Source organism: Theropithecus gelada, chromosome 11 (assembly GCF_003255815.1).
Source record: "Theropithecus gelada isolate Dixy chromosome 11, Tgel_1.0, whole genome shotgun sequence".
NCBI classification, from domain to species: Eukaryota; Metazoa; Chordata; class Mammalia; order Primates; family Cercopithecidae; genus Theropithecus; species Theropithecus gelada.
In genome coordinates this window covers 119,172,602-119,193,743 of record NC_037679.1, presented here as the reverse complement: position 1 = coordinate 119,193,743, position 21,142 = coordinate 119,172,602, and the positions used below count along the sequence as shown (strand labels likewise).

Sequence of the window (21,142 nt, the reverse complement as noted above, 5' to 3'; positions counted from 1 at the left end):
AAGCAGGAGAATCGCTTGAACCCGGGAGGCGGAGGTTGCAGTAAGCCGAGATTGTGCCACTGCACTCCGGCCTGGGCTACACAGCGAGACTCAAAAAAAAAAAAAAAAAAAATGGGGAGTGGAGAGCATTCCTGGCAGAATGCAAATGGAACCTAAGTCAATTTACAATTGCTAATAAATTGGGAGAACAGTAAGCACTTACTTGTTACCTTCCAATTTGTTACCTAAGTTTCTTCTTCGTCTTAGATTCTTCTCCCAGTGTTTCTCAAAATGTAGCCCCTGTAAGCACTTACTTGTTACCTTCCAATTTACCTAAGTTTCTTCTTCTTCTTAGATCCTTCTCCCAGTGTTTCTCAAAGTGTGGCCCCTGGAACATTTACTTCTAATGCACCCAGAGTACTTGTTAAAAATACAGATTCCAGGAACCCACTCAACTCCAAATCTACTGTATTAGTTTCCTAAGGCTGCCAAGTAAGGAATTGCCACAAACTAAGTGCTTAAAGAAAAGCATTTTATTGTCTCGCAGTTCTGGAGACTGGAAGACCAAGACCAAAGTGTCAGTAGGTCTGTGATACCTCTGAGGGCCTTAGGGAGAGATCTGTTCAGACCTTTCCTGGCTTCTGGTAGTTCCTTGGTTTGTGGCAACAAAACTTCATTCTTTACATGGCATTCTCCATCTGAGTATATATATCCAAGTTTCCTTTATTATTATTATCATTATATAAGGACACAAATCATATTGGATTAGGGGCCCACGCTATTCAGTATGGCTTCATCTTAATTTAACTAATAAAATCAGTAATGACCTTATCTCCCAGTTAGGTCAAATTCTGAAGTACTGGGGATCAGGTTTCAACATATGAATTTTTATTTTTATTTTTTTCTTTGAGACTGTCTCGCTTTGTCACCCAGGCTGGAGTGCAGTGGCACCATCATGGCTTACTGAAGCCTCAGCCTCCCTGGTTCAAGCAATCTTCTCAACTCAGCCTCCTGAAGAGCTGGGAGTACAAGGCACGCGCCACCACACCCAGCTAATTTTTAATTTTTTTTCAGAGATAGGGTCTCGCTTTGTTGCCCACGCTGCCCTCAAACTCCTGGGCTCAAGTGATTCTCTCCCACTTTGACCTCCCAAAATGCTGGGATTATAGGACTAAGCCAGTGCACCCAGCCAAAATAGGATTTTTTTTTTTTTTTTTGAGGCAGAATTTTGCTCTGTTGCCCAGGCCAGAGTGCAATGGCGAGATCTCAGCTCACTGAAACCTCTGCCTACCGGGTTCAAGCAATTCTCCTGCCTCAGCCTGCTGAGTAGCTGGGATTACAGGCTCATGCCACCACACCCAGCTAATTTTTGTATTTTTAGTAGAGACAGGGTTTCACCATGTTGGCCAGGCTGGTCTTGACCTCAGGTGATCCACCCGCCTCTGCCTCCTAAAGTACTGGAATTACAGCCGTGAGCCACCGCACCCGGACAACATGTAATTTTTTGAGGGATGCAATTCAATCCATAACATCTACTGAACCACAATGTAGGAAGAGGAGTGAGTGTATACACGTTTAATCCATAAATATGCATTTCTAACAAGCTTCCCGTATGATTCTTATGCCCTCTGAACTTTGAGAACTACTTCACTACATAGTGAGTAGCTCTTATGACATATAGGAGGAGTGAGGATATGTACTTACCCCAAACCTGATTTATATTAAAAGCACAAGTGAGAAGTGACAATTTGCCCCTCTTTAAAATATGGCTACTTGAGAACCGGAGCAATGCTATTTACATATTCAGCTGTTTAGTACTTATTTCACGATGGAAGTATGTTAACTCTTAATTGATAGAAACTATGATAAAAATAGAATCTATTTGTAAAAATTATATGGCAGCAAAGTCTCTACTATTCTATCTCCAGTGCCTCAGAGTGCCTTGTGTGTAAATCATTAATTAATATCTGCTGAGTGAATTACTGTAATATATGCACTCTTCAAGAAGATGGAATCTACTGATCTGTGTTAAACTTCAGTTTTACATGATATAATCTTGTGGGATGAACCAGTATTTCCCACCTATAACTCTTTAAATATGTAAAGTGTCTTGTATTCACATGATCTCCTACATATTCCTTACCAGAAATCTGATAAACACGTAAGCCTAATCAGGAAAGTATAAGTGGTATTATTGTAACTATGAATCTTTTTTGAAATGCTGTGCTTTCCAAAATAATTTCCAGAAAAGAATAGATTTGCCTTAAAACACGTTGCTGAATAGAATCTTCATTTTATCATAGCTTTGCCTGCTTTATTTGTTTGTTTGTTTATTTATTTATTTATTTATTTATTTCTGAGTCTTGCTCTGTCACCCAGGCTGGAGTGCAGTGGTGTGATCTTGGCTCACTGCAACCCCCGCTTCCCAGGTTCAAGTGACTCTCCTGCCTCAGCCTCCTGAGTAGCTGGGACTACAGGTGCATGCCACCACGCCCGGCCAATTTTTTGTATTTTTAGTAGAAACAGCGTTTCACCATGTTAGCCAGGATGGCCTCCATCTCCTGATCCCGTGATCCACCTTCCTCAGCCTGCCAAAGTGCTGGGATTACAGGTGTGAGCCACCACACCCAGCCGCCTGCTGTATTTATTTATTTATTTTTTGGAAATGGGGTCTTGCTCTGCTGCCCAGGCTGAATGTCATGGCTCACTGCAGCCTTGACCTCCTGGGCTCAAGTGATCTTCCCACCTCAGCCTCCCAAGTAGCTGGGACCATAGGCATGTGCCTCCATACTTGGCTAATTTTTTAAAATTTTTTGTAGAGACAGGGTCTTCCTGTGTTGCCTGGGCTGGTCTTGAACTCTTGGGCTCAAGTGATCCTCCCGCCTTGGCCTCCCTGAGTGCTGAAATTACAGGAGTGAGCCACTGTACAAGGCTGCTTTGTGTGCTTTAAATAACTGATTCCCTTTCTATAAAAATCATCAATCTAACTTTACAGAAAGGTTATTTCTTTATGAGATCATTTCCACACTTGCAAATTTGACATTAGTGCACATAATTGGTCAATAATTTATTGTCCTTTGAACCCTTTAAACTAGTGCCTTCTTGACTAGTACTCTGTTTAGTAACAGGGCATTTCATTAAACATAGATCATTGATTGACCTAAGAAATAGTGTAAAATCTACATACAAAAAAAATGCTTCAGTAGGTGAACTTAGTTTTCCTATACTTATTTGTAGTTTTGTCTGAACTGTTTTTAAAAAAGCATTTTATTTTGGGATAATTTTAGATTTGCAAGGAAACTTACAAAGTTGGTACAGAGAGTTCCCTTATGCCCTTTACCAAGTTTCTTCTAATTTTAACATCTTACATAATCATGATACTTTTGTATCAGAATTCTCTTTAAAATTGATCAATTCTTTTGTTTTCCAACTTTTAGGGTCCTAAAGCAAAAAAGGTATGTAGAATTTTTTTCAAAATAGATAGTTGTGTGAACAGAATATTTACAGAATTATAGTTTTAGTTTGTACAGTTTACTAAGCTTACTTTTTAGACATTAATGTGGTTTAAATCATGAAATCATCCTTTATAACAATAGGACACATGTCAAATTTGACATAAGAGAGTTCTAATTTCACGAATACTTTAAAAAATAGCTTTTAATTTTTACTTGTGTGTAGATTTGCAGCTTTTTGTTTATTCTACTCTAGAAAATGTTGGATTAGGAACCCCTTTTTCTTCACTCCAAATACATATATAAAATTTTAATTATAAAATGTACTATGGCTTTAAAGTGAAATCTAAGGTAATACGACTTTAAATGGGTTGCATGGTAACACATACCTGGTGTTTTTTTAAGAGCGAGATGCCGTCACCTAGGCTGGAGTGCAGTGGCATGGTCTTGGCTTACTGCAACCTCCACCTTCCAGGTTCAAGCAATTCTCCCACCTCAGCCTCTTGATTAGCTGGGATTACAGGCACACGCCACTATGCCCGGCTAATTTTTGTATGTTTTGGTAGAGACAGGGTTTCACCTTGTTGGCCAGGCTGGTCTCGAACTCTTGACCTCAAGTGATCCGCCAGCCTCAACTTCCCAGAGTGCTGGGATTACAGGCGTGAGCCACTGTGCCCGGCTTTTACTCTGTTTTCATAGCACATGCATTCGTGCATACCTCAGTTATAACCCTTCTATCATTTATTGTAATTATTTATAACGGTGAGCTTTTCATGGTCAGGAGCGTGTCATATTTTTACATCTATAATGTTTAGCACAGTGCCTGGCACATAGTAGAAATTCAATCAATATTTGTTGAATGAATATGTGAAACCCCATTTAATCTACCACCCTTAAAAACACTTGGGCTCTTTAAAGGAGATTATATAAAGTGTATTCGGTATTTATACAGTCAAACATTTCTTCAAGAAATACCATTGAATGCCTTCTTTGTTTGCTTCTGTCAGTCACTTGGACCCATGACCAACCTGATATTCTTTTAGGAACTGTGGATATAACTGAACAAAATTTACGAAGGCTCTGGAAGCATTTTTATGGGGGAAGCATTCTGGAGGGCCTCTGTGGCTCTATAATCATTCATGGATTTGTATGGACGTTCATTTTGTGCTTTAGACTGTGAAATCTTAGAGGGATCATTTTAAACCTGAAAACTCATTGTTTTAAATTACCTTGGTGCTTCATGATATACATGGGTGGGCTATTATGTTGATGGTATTGTTTCTCCGAAAGAATGGTGAGATTCTTCCTATGAAATTTGCAACCAAACCCAGAGAAGAAATCACTTACTTTTTTTTTTTTTGTTTGAGACAGAGGCTCGCTCTGTTGCCCAGGCTGGAGTGCAGTGGCACAATCTCGGCTTACTGCAACCTCTGCCTCCCAGGTTCAAGCAAAGAAATCACTTACTTTTTAATTATTTTACTTTTAAATATCGCAGTTTGGAGATGAGGTGTTCTATAAAGGGAAGTTACAGTGTAGGTAGGAAAACATTGAAGGATATATTTTATACTTTTTGGCTTTTTAAAGTTTTCTTAAGGGAAAATTAATAAAGACACATGGTACAAAATAAAAATAGCATTAAAAAATTGAAACTTTTTTTCCACCCAAAACATTAGATCTGCCTTCTTAGAACCACTGCACATCTTTTCGTACATTTTCTAAGTGTTAAAGGGTGCACTTATGTACACACATACAGACACATACAGACCCCCTTTCTCCCCGCATATGGGAGCATTCTGCACCTTCTATTTTTCACTTAATATTTTATTAATTACAGGATACTCATCTTTTTACATTTTAACATTACTGAAATTGAGATGTGTCTTATGATAGTATCTTACAATCATTGTAGTCCTGGATTGACATCCACTTCTTCAACAGAGAATGTTTGCTTCTATCTGTCCCTTGGGCTTCTTACCAGTCTGATACTACTTAAATTCTATACTTGAGGGTTTTGGACCACACCAACGGTGTGAGTCAGACTGCAAATCCACATGAACTGGCTTGTGGTTTAAATTCTCAGGAATTTTTTTTTTCTTCTACCAGTGTCAGAGTTGAGATATGCAAGTTTTTGTTTGTTTGTTTGTTTGTTTGCTATGCATTACTGTGTTGTGGGATTGTTTGTCTTTCCCTATATCCAGTTTTATACAGGTGTCGCCTTTAACTGCCATCTTAGGCATTATTTCCTTTTTTGGGACATAATAAATACATCTTACATCTGATGACGTCTTAGGTTCAATGGAGTAAGTATACCTTGGGGACCTTTATGTTTTGGCGTATTGAAATTACCTCACTCTTTTTCATGACTGCATCATATCCCATTGAAAGTACGCAGCATGATTTTTATGTTAGCCCTTATTTTGCTATCACAGTCAAGGCAGGAATGAAGATCCTTATATATAAGTTCTTGCAAACATGGAAGAATATTTATTTCATTGATTTAGCAGTGTTCAAGGCCTTAAGTGAACAGCAGCAAGACCAAGTTCCTGCCTTCATGAAGCTTACATTCAACTTGAGGGTGGGAAGTGAGACAGGAAAATAAATAATTTCAGGTAACTTTTAATACATAGAAACTAAGAAGTCATGAAAAATGTGGAGTAGGGCTAATGATGATCCTATTTCTTAAAATATGATTAAGGAATAAAATTTAAGAAGAGATCTGGATGAAGCAAGGCAATAGGTCAGTAATTACCTGGGGGAATGAGTAGCCTAAGCAGGAGAAACAGCTGTTGCGAGTAATCATAGTTTAGAATGACCTTGGTGAAATGCCGGTGTGGTGAGAACAGACTAAGTGAGGTAGAAAGTGAAAGATAAAAACACGGCATGGAGATCGTGGTTAATCAGGAGCTGGTTTGTAATTCATGGCCAAGTAAGCCATGGTAAAGTATTTGGGTTTTACTGTGAGTGTGATGGGCAGCCTGGGAAAGTTGTAAACAGAAGAGTGCCGTGATCTGATTTACATTTTTAAAGGATCCGTTTCATTGCCATGTGGAAAATTCACTGTAGGGGGACACAAGGGTAAAAGTAAGAGTACCCTTTAGGAATCCATTACAGCAGTCTAGGTTAGAAATCTTCAAACTGAGAAGTAAAGCATAGTCTGACAGGTGTACAAAGATTTTCTAAGGACACAGTTTTATGGAAATCAATCTTCAGATGATTGACTTCCATATTTACCTTTTCCTGAGAAAATGTAGTTATAAAGTCCTGCCATTTTACCATTGCATCCTCTTCTGTCACAATCACCCTTCTTAGTAAAGTTTATCTGTTATCTACTCCCATTCTCACTGTGATTCTTTGCCCTTGCGCCTGGGATGTGAAACCATCAGACAATTCAAAACGCTGATGTTGGCAAAGCTTTCTTTAATCAAGACACCCAAGGACCTCCTGGTTTTGTCTGCCTTACCTGTCTTTTTGGAAGTGGTGAAATGTGTCATTAGAAGTATTGAGATATTGTGAATTTATACATATTGTAGTGTGAAGTGGTGATCATTTTTGTTTAGTTACATTGCCCCTGAGATTATTATCAAATTATGGTACCAAAAAATTTATCAAGTTACATCGTGAGAGACTTTTTGGTACTATCATTTGATAACAATCAATGTTTTGGTACCAGACTACAAAGATAATATAATTAATTTTTTTGATGAAGAAAGATTAGGGTATTCGTAAAAATGTGAGTGTAATATTTTTACGCAGATTTCAAAGTTTTGCCTTTTGAAACTTCATGTAATTTAAATTAGTATTGTTCATTGCAAAAGTTAGAAAATTGTGTAAGACTATAGAAAAGGTTATGATACCTGATGTACTGTTAAAAAACCCATCACTTGCTTTATATTAATATATTTTTGTCAGAAACCACTGTACTTCACAGAATACATGAAATACAGAAAACTGTGATTAGACTATGAGAAGAATTGCCTTACAAATTGATGAATACATAGATGATTCCAGTTAGTCTCAGTTAATAATTTATGAGTTTTCTTCCAGTGAAGAAAATGGCATTATTAATACAAATTTGATATTCAAATTATTGTTTAGGAATACAACTGTGAAGAGATTTTGTAAAACTTTTCATACTTTTATTTGAATTGATTGTATTTTATTTGATTAAAATCGTGCTCAACTATCTCCAGAAATGGGAGTGTAATGAATGGGCAAAAGGGGGTGCTTATTGCTATAGTCTGTACTTTAAATTCTATTTTCATTTAGGAACACTGTCTTCACAAACAGGCTTCAGTTGCCAAAGAGTTAGTCCTGGTTTTTATGGAGCATTCAGTGCTGACACTAAAATATAAATGGTATTAAGTTCAGGACATTAAAATTACATCTTTTTAAAACAACATACAAGGGAATTAAATCAATTTACATCTGACTCATAATCAAAAATGAGATAGGTTGCCATGAAGATGCATATCAACATATTTATTTGTCCAAAAAAGTGAAGTCAGACTGTCTGATAGAAAGCAAGTCTGATATGGCCATTTAGTTTAAGTTCGAAAACAGTTTTGCCAATTAGGTAAATGGTAGACATTTTTTATACTTCAAATGAGCTAAATCTGTAACTTTAAGATTTTGGTGAAAGGGATAAGATAAAAAATTATCAAAAATAATATTTTGATCTTTCCAATTTCATTAATATTAGGCTTAAGATTTTTGGGACCGCCATTTCTGCTAAAAACAATAAATAATGCTCACTACAATATATACATATAGATCAAAGCTGTCATCTTAAAAACATTTAAGAGGCGATTATCAGGAAAAAACCTGAGTGAAGACATGAACCAAAGAAGTAATGGAAGCACTACAACTGTTTTTGGTTTTTGTTTATTTTATTTTATTTTAGAGACAGGATCTTGCTATCACCCAGGCTGGAGTACGGTGGTGTAATTACAGCTAACTGTAGCCTCAACCTCCCAGGCTCAAGTGATCCTCCCACCTCAGCCTCCTGAGACTATAACCATGTGCTACCATGCCTGGAAATTGTTTTTTCTTTTTCTTTTTCTTTTCTTTTTTTTTTTTTTTTAAGAGATGGGATCCCACTGTGTTTTCCAGGCTGGTCTCAAACTCCTGGGCTCAAGCAATTCTGCTTTGGCCTCCCAAAGTGCTGGAATTGCAGGCATGAATCACCATGCCCAGTCCAAAGCAATTTTTATCATGAGGGTATTTGCAGAGCTGGGCAGAACTTGAGCTTTGGTCTTCATAGCAAAAATGAAAGCCAGACAGTGGAATGATGTCTTCAATGTGCTGAAAGAAAATAGCTGCCAACTTAGAATTCTGTACCAACTTAAATAAGTTTTCAAAAATAAAGGTGGAATAAAAACATTTTCTCACAAACAAAAACTGAGTTTGCCACCTGCAAAACAGATTATATATGTATGGTATAAAACAATAATCATAATTTTAAAAATGTGGGTTTAACAGTAATTAAGATACATGACAACAAACAACCCAGATGTTCATCAGTTGATTAATCAATAAACAAAATTTGGTATATCTATGCATTGGAATATTATTTGGGCATAAGAAGAAAGTACTAATGCATGATAGAGCGTGGATGAACCTTGAAAGCATGCTAAATGGAAGAAGCCAGTCACAAAAGACCACTTTTTACATGATTACAGTTATATGAAGTGTCCAGAAGAGGCAAATCTACAGAGACAGAAAGTAGATTAATAGTTTCCATGAGCTAGGGATTTGGAAGAAGTGGAGAGTAACTACTAATGAGTATGAGATTTCTATTTCGGGGTGATGAAAAATGTTCTAAAATTGATTGTGGTGATGGTTACACAACTCTGTGAATATACTACCACATCTAGCTAATTAAATTGTGCACTTTATATGGGTGATTTGCATGGTGTGTGAATTATATCTCAATAAAACTATTGTTAAAAACATGCATGATAATACTCATGTATAATTTGGTAGGGGAAGGATGGATTGAGTTAAGACATTCTAAAGTCCTTGGGAAAGAGGATACAGGTCTTGATATAGTAGGCGTATTTGTTGACTTTCTGTAGTAGCCATTAAAATTACACAGTGTATAACTTCTAAACTGGTAGAGAGAACATAGTGGAATAATAAAAAAAAATCAATTGAAAAGTTACCAAGGAATAATACAGAATAACACCCAAAAGTAAGATAGTATATTTAAGCCCAAATATATCAGTAAATACATGGAATACAAATGGATCTATGACTCTTGTTAAAAGAGAAAGATTGTCAGATGGGATAAAGAATGAAATCCAACAATAATCTTTTTACAAACAGCCACCTTAGGAATAAAGATTCCAGCAATTTGGGAGACTGAGGCAGGAGGATCACTTGAGTCCAGGAGTTTGAGACCAGCCTGGACAACATAGACCCCATCTCTACAAAAAGTAAAATATTTTTAAAAATTTTAAATACAGAAAAGTTGGAAGTGAAATGATGGAAAAAGTTATATATGTAAATTACTAGAAAAACAAAAGCTGATATAGCTGTATTAATATTAGACATAATAGACTTTAAGACAAAAATCACTTCTAGAAATAAAGAGGGACATTTTGTAGTGATCAAGATTTTTGTTTATTTGTTTTGTTTTGAGCATTGGTTTCACCAGAAGCCCAAATCCCAACATTACCCAGTATACCCACGTGCAGGTTGTTACATGAGTATATTGGATGATGCTGGGATTTGGGCTTCTGGTGAAACCATTGCTCAAATAGTGAACTTAGTCCCAGTACGTAGTTTTTCAACCCTTGCCCCTGCTCCCTCCCCTCTTTTAGAGTCCCCGGTGTCTCTTGTTTCTACCCTTATGACCATGTGTACTCATTGTACTTAGAAGTGAGAACATGCAGTATTTGATTTTCTGTTTCTGCTTTAATTCACTTAGGGTAATGGCCTCCAACTGTATCCATATTGCTGCAAAGGACATAATTTCATTCTTTTTTGGCTGTGTAGTATGCTATGATGTATATGTACCTCATTTTCCTTCTTTCCTTCCTTTCTTTCTTTCCTTCCTTTCTTTTCTCTCTTTCTCTCCTTCTCTCCTTCCCTTCCTCCCTTCCTTTCTTTCCTTTCTTCTTTTCACTTTGTTTCCCGGGCTGAAGTGCAGTGGCATGATCTCGGCTTACAGCGGGCTTGACTTCCTGAGCTCAAGCGATTCTCCCACCTCAGCCTCTCGGGTAGCTGGGACCACAGACGTGTGCCACCATGTCTAACTAATTTAAAATTTTTTATTTTTTAGAAATGAGGTCATTCTGTGTTGCCCCGGCTGGTCTTAAACTTTGGGGCTCAAGTGATCCTCTTACCAGGGCCTCCCAAAGCACTGGGATTACAGGCATGAGAGCCACCACGTCTGGCTTGTGTGTGTGTGTGTGTGTGTGTGTGTGTGTGTGTGTGTGTGTAGACAATCTCACTCTGTCACTCTGGCTGCAGTGCTATGGCACAATCACAGTTCACTGCAGCCTCAACCTCCCAGGCTCAAGCGATCCTCCCACCTCAGCCTCCTGAGTAGCTGGGACTATAGGTGTGTGCTACCACACTCTACATTTTCTTTATCCAATCCACTGTTGATTAGGTTGATTCCATGATTTTGTTATTGTGACTAGTACTACAATAAAATATGAGTACAGGTGTCTTTTTTTTTTTTTTTTGAGATGGAGTTTCGCTCTTGTTGCCCAGGCTGGAGGGCAATGGCGCAATCTCGGCTCACTGCAACCTCTGCCTCCCAGGTTCAAGCGATTCTCCTGCCTCAGCCTCCCAAGTAGCTAGGATTACAGGTATGCACCACCATGCCCGGCTAATGTTGTATTTCTAGTAGAGATGGGGTTTCTCCATGTTGGTCAGGCTGATCTCGACCTCCCGACCTCAGGTGATCTGACCGCCTCAGCCTCCCAAAGTGCTGGAATTACAGGTGTGAGCCACTGCGCCCAACCTACAGGTGTCTTTTTTGGGGAAAAAAAAAAATTCTTTTCTTTTCAGCAGATACCCAGTAGTGAGATTGCTGGGTTGAATGGTAGGTTTATTTTAAAATCTTTAATAAATCTTCATACTGTTTTCAATAGAGGTAGAACTAATTTACATTCCCGCCAACAGTTCCCTTTTTTCTGCATCCTCACCAACATCTGTCTTTTTAAAAATTGTTTAATAGTAGACATTCTGACTAGTGTGAGATGATACCTCACTGTGGTGTTAATTGATATTTCTGATTAGTGATCTGGAGCATTTGTTCGTGTGTGTTGCCTCTTTTGAGAAGTATCTGTTCGTGTCCTTTGCATACTTTTTAATGGGGCTTTTTATTTTCTTATTGATTTAAGTTCCTTATCGATTCTGGGTATTTGTCCTTTGTCAGATGCATAGTTTGAAAATATTTTCTCCTATTTTGTAGGCTGTCTGTTGACTGTGTTGTTTCTTTTGCTATGCAGAAGCTCTTTAGTTTAATTAAGTTCCATTCATCAATTTTTGTTTTTGTTGCAATTGCTTTTAAAGTCTTAGTTACAAATTATTTGCCTAGGCCAATGTCCAGAAGAGTTTTTCCTGGTTTTCTTTTAGGGTTTTTATAGTTTGAGGTCTTGGCTGGATGCAATAGCTCACACCTGTAATCCCAACACTTTGGGAGGCTAAAGCAGAAGGAGTGCTTGAGGCCGGGAGTTCAAGACCAACCTAGGAAACATAGCGAGACCCCCACCTCTACAAAAAATGAAAGTGAAAAATTAGCCAGATGCAGTGGCATGCGTCTGTAATTCTAGCTACTCCTGAGGCTGAGGTGGGAGAATTGTGTGAGCCCAGGAGTTTGAGATTACAGTAAGCTGTGATTACACCACTGTACTCCCATTCTTTCCTGAATGACAAAGTGAGACCCTATTTCTTAAAAAAAATTATAGGCCAGGCGCGGTGGCTCATGCCTATAGTCCCAGTACTTTGGGAGGCCAAGGTGGGCGGATCACCTGAGGTCAGTAGTTCGAGATCAGCCTGCCCAACATGGCAAAACCCCATCTCTACTAAAAATACAAAAAATTAGCCGGGTGTGGTGGCAAGTGCCTGTAATCCCAGCTACTCAGGAGGCTGAAGCAGGAGAATCTCTTGAACCCGGGAGGTAGAGGTTGCAGTGAGCCAAGATTGCACCACTACACTCCAGCCTGGGTGATAAGAGTGAAAAAAATATATATAGTTTGAGGTCTTATATTTAAGTTTTTAATCCATCTTGAGTTAATTTTTATATATGGTAAGAGTTAGGGGTCCAGTTTCATTCTTCTGCAAATGGCTAGCCAGTTTTCCCAGCATCATTTATTGAACTCAGTGTCCTTTCCCCATTGTTGGTTTATTTTTGCTAACTTTGTCGAAGATCAGTTAGTTATAAGTGTGTGGCTTTATTTCTCGGTTCTCTATTGTGTTCTGTTGATCTATTTTTGTACCAGTACCATGTTATTTTGGTTGCTACAGCCTGTAGTATAGTTTGAAGTTTGGTAATGTGATGGCTCTAGCTTTCTTCTTTTTGCTTAGGATTGCTTTGGCTATGTGGGCTCTTTTTTGGTTTCATGTATATTTTAGAATTGTTTTTTCTAGTTCTGTGAAAAATATTGGTAATTTGATAGGAATTGCATTGAATCTGTAGATTGCTTTGGGCAGTATGATCATTTTAGTGAAACTGATTCTTCTAATCCGTGAGCATGGATTGTTTTTCCATTTGTTTGTACTATCTGTGATTGCTTTCAGCAGTGTTTTGTAGTTCTCTTTGTAGAGATATTTCACCTCCTTGGTTAAATATATTTCTACTTTATTTTTGTGTGTGTGGCTATTTTTGTAAATGGGATTGAGTTCTTGATTTGGTTCCCAACTTGAACGTTGTTGGTGTGTAGAAATGCTACTTGTTTTTGCATGTTGTATCCTGAAACTTTACTGAAGTCGTTTATTAGGTCCAAGAGGCTTTTGGAGGAATCTTTAGGGTTTTCTAGGCATAGGATATCGTGTTGTCGGTGAACAAAGATAATCTGACTTTCTCTTTTCCTATTTGGATGCCTTTTATTGCTTTCTCTTGACTGATTGGTCTGGCTAGGATTTCCAGTACTATTAAATAGGAGTAATGAAAGTGGATACCTTTTTCGTGTTCCAGTTCTTAGGGGGAATGCTTTCAGCTTTTGCCTATTCAGTACGATGTAGGCTGTGGGTTTGTCATACATCAATAGTTCTTATTAGTTTGAGATATGTTCATTCGATACCTGGTTTTTTGAGGTTTTTTTTTTTATCATGAAGAGATATTGGATTTTATCAAAAGGTTTTTTTGTATCTATTGAGATGATCATACGGTTTTTGTTTTTAATTCTGCTTATGTGGTAAATTACATTTATTGATTTGCATATGTTGAAGCATCCTTGCATGATGATAAAGACTTGATTAGCCAAAGAAATCTAATTTTAAATTTGTATATACCTAATTACAAAGCCTTGAAATATACAATGCACAAATTCAGAGAACTACAAGGAGAAATAGACACATCCACAAATAGACACATCCACAAATCATAGTGGAAGATTTTCTTTTTCAATAATTAAGAGAACAGTGTTTAAAAAATCAGTAAGGATTTAGAAGATTGGAACAGCATGATAAACAAACTAATGAATTAAGCATATTTAGAACACCACACCAAACAAGTAGAGGATTCTAAACGCACATACGTTTCCCCCCAAAATTGCTAGTATACCGTGATACAAAACTAATCTCAAAGTTCAGTGCATGAAAACAATTCAGAGAATGTATCAGAATGAATATTATATTGAAGCTAAAAATAATTCAGTAGTAAACAGGAAGGTACAATATGCTTCGAATTTTTAAAACATTCTAAAGTGGGTCAAGAAGTAACATAATAGAAATTAGAAAATATTTTAAACTTATTGTTAAGGAAAATACTTAAAAAAATTTGTGGAATGTATCTAAAGTAATACTTACAGGGAAATATGTAGACCTAAATATTTATATTAGAAGAAGAAAAAAGGCTAAAAATTGATGATCTTAGGTATCCTTCTCAAGAAGTCAGAAAAAGAATAAAACCCAAAGGAGAAGGAATGAAATAATAAGAACAAATGTAGAAGGAAGGAGAAGGAAAGGGAAGGAAATAATATGAACAAATACAGACATTAGGCCGGGCGTGGTGGCTCACGCCTGTAATCCCAGCACTTTGGGAGGCCGAGGCGGGTGAATCACGAGGTCAGGAGGTCGAGACCATCTTGGCGAACACAGTGAAACCCCGTCTCTACTAAAAATACAAAAAAATTAGCCAGGCGTGGTGGCGGGCGCCTGTAGTCCCAGCTTCTGGGGAGGCTGAGGCAGGAGAATGGCGTGAACCCGGGAGGCAGTGGAGCTTGCAGTGAGCGCAGATCAGGCCGCTGCACTCCAGCCTGGGCAACAGAGCGAGACTCCGTCTCAAAAAAAAAAAAAAAAAAAAGGACATTAATAGAAAATACAAAATAGAGTGGGTCAGTAACCTCATATCCTTCAAGCCTTCACCCAAGTACTGTCTTCCCCATGAGGCCAATCCAAACCACTGTATTTAAAATTGTGATTTCATCCCTTTCACAGCTACACCAGCCATCTGGGGTTCCCCTACTTTCTTCCATATCACTTATCACTCCTTAAAATATTTTCTGATTTCTTTTAAATTTTAGTATATTGTTTTTGCCTTCCTCTTTACATTTGAATTGTAAGTGTAAGGATTTTTGTTTACTTATATGTCTCAAAAAAGAGGCACATGTTAGCCTCTCAATATTTATCGAATAAATGAACAAGCCACAATAGATTTCTTTGAAAACTGATAAAATTGACAATTATCTGATATGTCAAGAAGAACAAAAGGCATAAATAATAAATATTAGGAATAAAAAGGGAGACATGACTTTAACAATAAATGACATTATTTGAGCAACTTTATATGCCAATATATTAGAAAACTTAGATGAATTAGATAGCCAGAAAAAAATTAAACTGTCTTCATGAAGAAGTAGAAAACCTGAATAGTCCTATAATCATTTAAGAAATTAAATCAGTGGTTATAAATATTCCCAGGAAGAAAATTCTAGGTCCATAAGTCTTTATTTGCTAGTTTTTCATTCAGAAGTAAAGAAATAATTTCATACTTAATACAGAGTCTTCTAGAACATGACAAAAGGGGGAACACTCATTAAGTCATTTTGAGTTACCTGGATAACCTGAAAATATTATGAGAAAGAAAAATGGAAGTGCATTCATGACACAAATACAAAAGTCCTAAACAAAAATGTTACCAGGCTTAATCTGGAAGATGATAATAAATCATGACACAATTCAGTTTATCCCAGGAAGGCAGAGTTGATTTAATATGAGAAATTAAATAGATACAATTAGATTGAGTTAGAAATTCATTTAATGCACTTTACCATTTGATAGGTTACAGGGCACTTTCTTAGTCTGATAAAGATGTCTGTATTTTTTAATATGTTTTAGATAAGCAAAAGTGCTGAAATTAACAAACACTGACTGGGATAATAATTGTGGGAGTGTACATTGGAAATAATGACTGTGGGAGTGTAAATTGGAATAACTACTCTGGACAGTTCATCTTTAGTAAAGTTGAAAATGTACGTACCCATCAGTTTTACTCCTAGGTACATACAATAGAAAACCCCTTGCAGACGGACAGCAGGGTAGATATATTGAAAGTTTTATAGCAGCATTAATGATAGTAAGAAACTAGAAACAATCCAATGTCTAGCAATAGAAAAAAGGATAAAATCAATGGATTACTATTCAGCAGTGAAAATATACAGCCATAGCAATATCTATCAACATGAATGAATTTTACAAACCATAATGTATATCTAAAGAAGTAAATCACAAATAAGGGCAAATACCGTATTTTTCCACTTAGATATCTAGAGTAGTCAAACTCATATAGACAAAGTAGAATGGTGAGTGACAGGGCTGGGGGCAATGGGAAGCTATTGTTTAATGTTTATTATCGTTTAATGGTATACAGGGTTTCAGTTTGGGATGCTGAAAAAGTTCTGGAGGTGGGTTGTGGTGATGATTATACCTCAGTGTGCATGTGCTTAAAACCACTGAATTGCACACTTGAAAATGGTTAAAATGGCTGGGCAAGGTGGGTCACGCCTGTAATCCCAGAACTTTGGGAGGCCAAGGCAGGTGAATCACTTGAGGTCAGGAGTTCAAGACCAGCCTTGCCAACATGGAGAAACCCCATCTCTACTAAAAATACAAAAATTAGCCAGGCGGGGTGGTGGGCACCTGTAATCCCAGCTACTCGGGAGGCTGAGGCAGGAGAGTTGCTTGAACCTGGGAGGCGGAGGTTGTAGTGAGCCGAGATCGCGCCATTGCATTCCAACCTTGGTGACAGAGTGAGACTCTGTCTCAAAAAAAAGAAAAGAAAAGAAAAGAAAAGAAAAGAAAATGGTTAAAACGGTATATTTTATGTTATGTGTACTTTGCCACAATTTAAAAAAAGCAAATCACAATAATATACATAAAGTATCATTAAATTTATGTAAGGTTCAAAAATCTGTATTTTTGAGATATATACATAAGAAAACTATAAAGAAAAATAAGCAAATGATCACAAAGTCAGAGATTATCTGTAGGGGTAATTTTTATTGTAAATCAGTATATAATTTTTGGCATGGGAGGTGAAGGAATTCAAAGAATTGCATGATGTTACTATAACCTATTTTGATTGACTTTTTAATATAAACCAGATTTCTCTCTCATGTATTTATAAAAATTAAAAATAAAAATAGAATTAATCTGAATTTCTGTTTCATTCAGCAATAGCTAGCATTTATCCATGGATTATGAGCTAACCAGAAAAAAGAAAAAGCCCAACATTTCATCAAGAGATGTACATCCAGGAAAATGTTAGTTTTTATGTTTAACATTTAGTTATCAAAATTTATAATATGTTACTTTATTCAGTTGTATAGTGAAAATAAGATTAACTCAATCTAGAGCAGAATTTTTAATACTTAGAGACAAGGGAAATAAATTTTTTAATTTAAATTTTTATTCATATTTTTATAACAAATATAAAAGGAGCAACAAAAGTTTTTCAAGTATATTAATTAGGATAAGATTCCGTGAGGGAAGTGGCATGGAAATATGAACTGAAATAGAAACAGATTAACACTTTTCTTTTAAAAAAGCTTGTTTATATTTTAAATTGGTCATTAAATCTCTATGATATGTAGATTCTATTGGATATATCTTTTTTTGAGATGAAGTCTCCCTCTGTCGTCCAGGCTGGAGTTCTGTGGTATGATCTCGGCTCACTGCAATGTCCGCCTCCCAGGTTCAAGCCATTCTCCTACCTCAGCCTCCCGAGTAGCTGGGATTATAGGTTCCTGCCACTACGCTGGCTAATTTTTTATATTTTTAGTAGAGATGCGGTTTCACCATGTTGGCCAGGCTGGTCTCAAACTCCTGACCTCGTGATCTGCCCGCCTCAGCCTCCCAAAGTGCTGGGATTACAGGCATGAGCCACCACACCCGGCCTTCCATTGGATATATCTTAAGCAGTGATGGATATACTTCACAGAGTACTGTAAAAGTTTTATTTTAAGGATCATATACTTGAAAGGACAATATTCACAGCTATTTAAACTCGTGATAAAAAGTTTTCAGTGACACCTTAAAAATGTGTAGGGCCGGGTGCAGTGGCTCACGCCTGTAATCTCAGTACTTTGGGAGGCCAAGGTGGGTGGATCACTTGAGGTCAGGAGTTTGAGACCAGCCTGGCCAACATGGTGAAACCCCATCTCTACTAAAAATACAAAAAGTTAGCCTGGAGTGGTGGCAGGCACCTGTAATTCCAGCTACTTGGGAGGCTGAGGCAGGAGAATCCCTTGAACCTGGGGGGGGCGGAGGTTTCAGTGAGCCAAGATTGTGCCAGCCTGGCACGACGGAGCTAGAGTCTGTCTCAAAAAACAAAAAGTTTAAAAGTGAAACATATAGTTCATCCACTGCGATGGGAAGGAAGGCAGACGAAAATATAGATAGGATCAAAGATTTGGTGTGTAAAGATTTTTCTCCTCTGAAAGCTTCTATTTTTTCAGTGACATAAGAGGTAAAGTCAACAGCTGAGAGTAGTGGAAGAGAGGATTTTGGAGGTTTGAAGTGAGAATGAAATAGTTGTGGGAATTCTGGACAGTGCTTAGAGTCTATTTTTTTTAATTTATTTTTTAAATTTTATTTTTCCATAACTTATTGAGGTACAGGTGGTATTTGGTTACATGAGTAAGTTCTTTAGTGGTGATTTGTGAGATTTTGGTTCACCCATCACCCGAGCAGTATACACTGCACCATATTTGTAGTCTTCTATCCCTTGCCCTCCTTCCACTCTTCCTCCCAAGTCCCCAAAGTTCATTATGTCATTCTTATGCGTTTGTGTCCTCATAGCTTAGCTCTCACTTATCAGTGAGAACATACAATGTTTGGTTTTCCATTCCTGAGTTACATCACTTAGAATAATAGTCTCTAGTCTCATCCAGGTCACTGCAAATGTGTTAATTCATTCCTTTTTATGGCTGCATAGTATTCCATCATATATATATTTATATATGTATGATACAATATATATACACACACACACATATATATATCACAGTTTCTTATCTTTATCTACTCGTTGATTGATGGTCATTTGCATTGGTTCCACGATTTTGCAGTTGCAAATTGTGCTGCTGTAAACATGTGTGTGCCAGTGTCTTTTTTGAATAATACCTTCTTTTCCTCTGGTTAGATAGCCAGTAGAGGGATTGCTGGATCAAATGATAGTTCTACTTGTATTTCTTTAAGGAATCTCTACACTGTTTTCCATAGTGGCTGTTCTACTTTGCATTCCCACCAGCCTTGTGGAAATGTTCCCTCTTCCCCATATCCATGCCAATATTTACTGTTTTTTTTTTATTTTTTGATTATGGCCATTCTTGCAGGAGTAAGGGGGTATCACATTGTGGTTTTGATTTGCATTTCCCTGATCATTAGTGACACTGAGCATTTTTTCATATGTTTGTTGACCATTTGTATATCTTCTTTTAAGAATTGTGTATTCATGTCCTTAGCCCACTTTTTGATGGGATTGTTTGTTTTTTTCTTACTGATGTGCTTGAGTTCATTGCAGATTCTGGATATTAGTCCTTTGTCAGATGTATACATTGTGAAGATTTTCTCCCACATTGTGGGTTGTCTCTTTACTCTGCTGACTGTTTCTTTTGCCATGCAGAAGTTCTTTAATTAGGTCCCAGCTATTTATCTTTGTTTTTATTGCATTTCTTTTGTGTTCTTGGTCATGAAATCCTTGCCTAAGCTAATGGCTAGAATGGTTTTCCAATGTTAACTTCGAGAATTTTTATAGTTTCGGTTCTTAGGTCTAAGTCCTTAATCCATCTTGAGTTGATTTTTGTATAAGGTGAGAAATGAGGATCCAGTTTCATTCTCCTACATGTGACTAGCTAATTATCCCAGCACCATTTGTTGAAAAGGGTGTCCTTTCCCCCACTTTATGTTTTTGTTTGCTTTGTCGAAGATCAGTTAGCTGTACGTATTTGGGTTTATTTCTGAGTTCTCCATTCTGTTCCATTGGTCTATGAGCCTATTTTTATACCAGTACCACACTGTTTTGGTGACTGTGGTCTTATAGTATAGTTTGAAATCAGGTAGTGTAATGCCTCCAGATTTGTTCTTTTTGCTTAGTCTTGCTTTGGCTATGTGGACTCTTTTGGTTCTGTATGAATTTTAGAATTGTTTTTTCTAATTCTGTGAAGAATGATGATGGTATTCTGATGGGGATTGTGTTGAATTTGTAGATTGCTTTTGGCAGTATGGTTATTTTCACAATATTGATTCTACCCATCCATGAGCATGAGATGTGTTTCCATTTGTTTGTGTCTTCTGTGATTTCTTTCAGCAGTGTTTTATAGTTTTCCTTATAGAGGTCTGTCACCTCCTTGGTTAAGTATATTCCTAAGTATTTTATTTTATTTTTGCAGCTATTGTAAAAGGACTTGAGTTCTTGATTTGATTCTCCGCTTGGTCGCTTTTGGTGTATAGAAGAACTACTGATTTGTGTACATTAATCTTGTGTCCAGAAACTGCTAAGTTCTTTTATCAGTTCTAGGAGCTTTCTAGGGTTTTCAAGGTAAACTATCATATTGCCAGCAAACAGTGACAGTTTGACTTCCTCTTTACCAATTTGGATGCCCTTTATTTCCTTCTTTTGTCTGATTGCTCTGGCTAGCACTTCCAGTACTATGTTGAAGAGGAGTGGTGAGAGTGGGCATCCTTATCTTGTTCTAGTTCTCAGAGGGAATGCTTTCAGGTTTCTCTATTCAGTATTATGTTGGCTGTGGGTTTGTCATAGATGGCTCTTATTACATTAAGGTATGTCCCTTTTATGCTGATTTTGCTGAGAGTTTTAATCATAAAAAGATGCTGGATTTTGTCAGATTCTTTTTCTGCATCTATTGAGATGATCATGTGATTTTTGTTTTTAATTCTGTTTATGTGTTGTTTCACATTTGCATATGTTAAACCATCCCTGCATCCATGGTATGAAACCCAGTTGATCATAGTGAATTATCTTTTTGATGTATTGTTGAATTCAGTTAGCTAGTATTTTGTTAAGGATTTTAGCA

General features: G+C 37.1%; 1 protein-coding gene across 14 annotated transcripts in view; it reads left to right on the top strand.

The window, feature by feature from the left end:
• The window catches only part of CASC1 (cancer susceptibility 1), a 79,162-nt gene that overhangs the window by 1,222 nt on the left and 56,798 nt on the right, over positions 1 to 21,142 (top strand). For 3 of the 14 annotated variants that reach the window (XM_025401208.1, XM_025401200.1, XM_025401210.1), the window contains exon 2: positions 3,417 to 3,434. The exons of 10 other annotated variants lie outside the window; for them this stretch is intronic. In XM_025401208.1, the coding sequence (XP_025256993.1) occupies positions 3,417 to 3,434 (18 nt within the window). Of the gene's footprint in view, positions 1 to 3,416; positions 3,435 to 7,697; positions 7,736 to 21,142 lie in introns of all 14 variants that reach the window. One more of the 14 variants, XM_025401202.1, reaches the window with a different exon arrangement.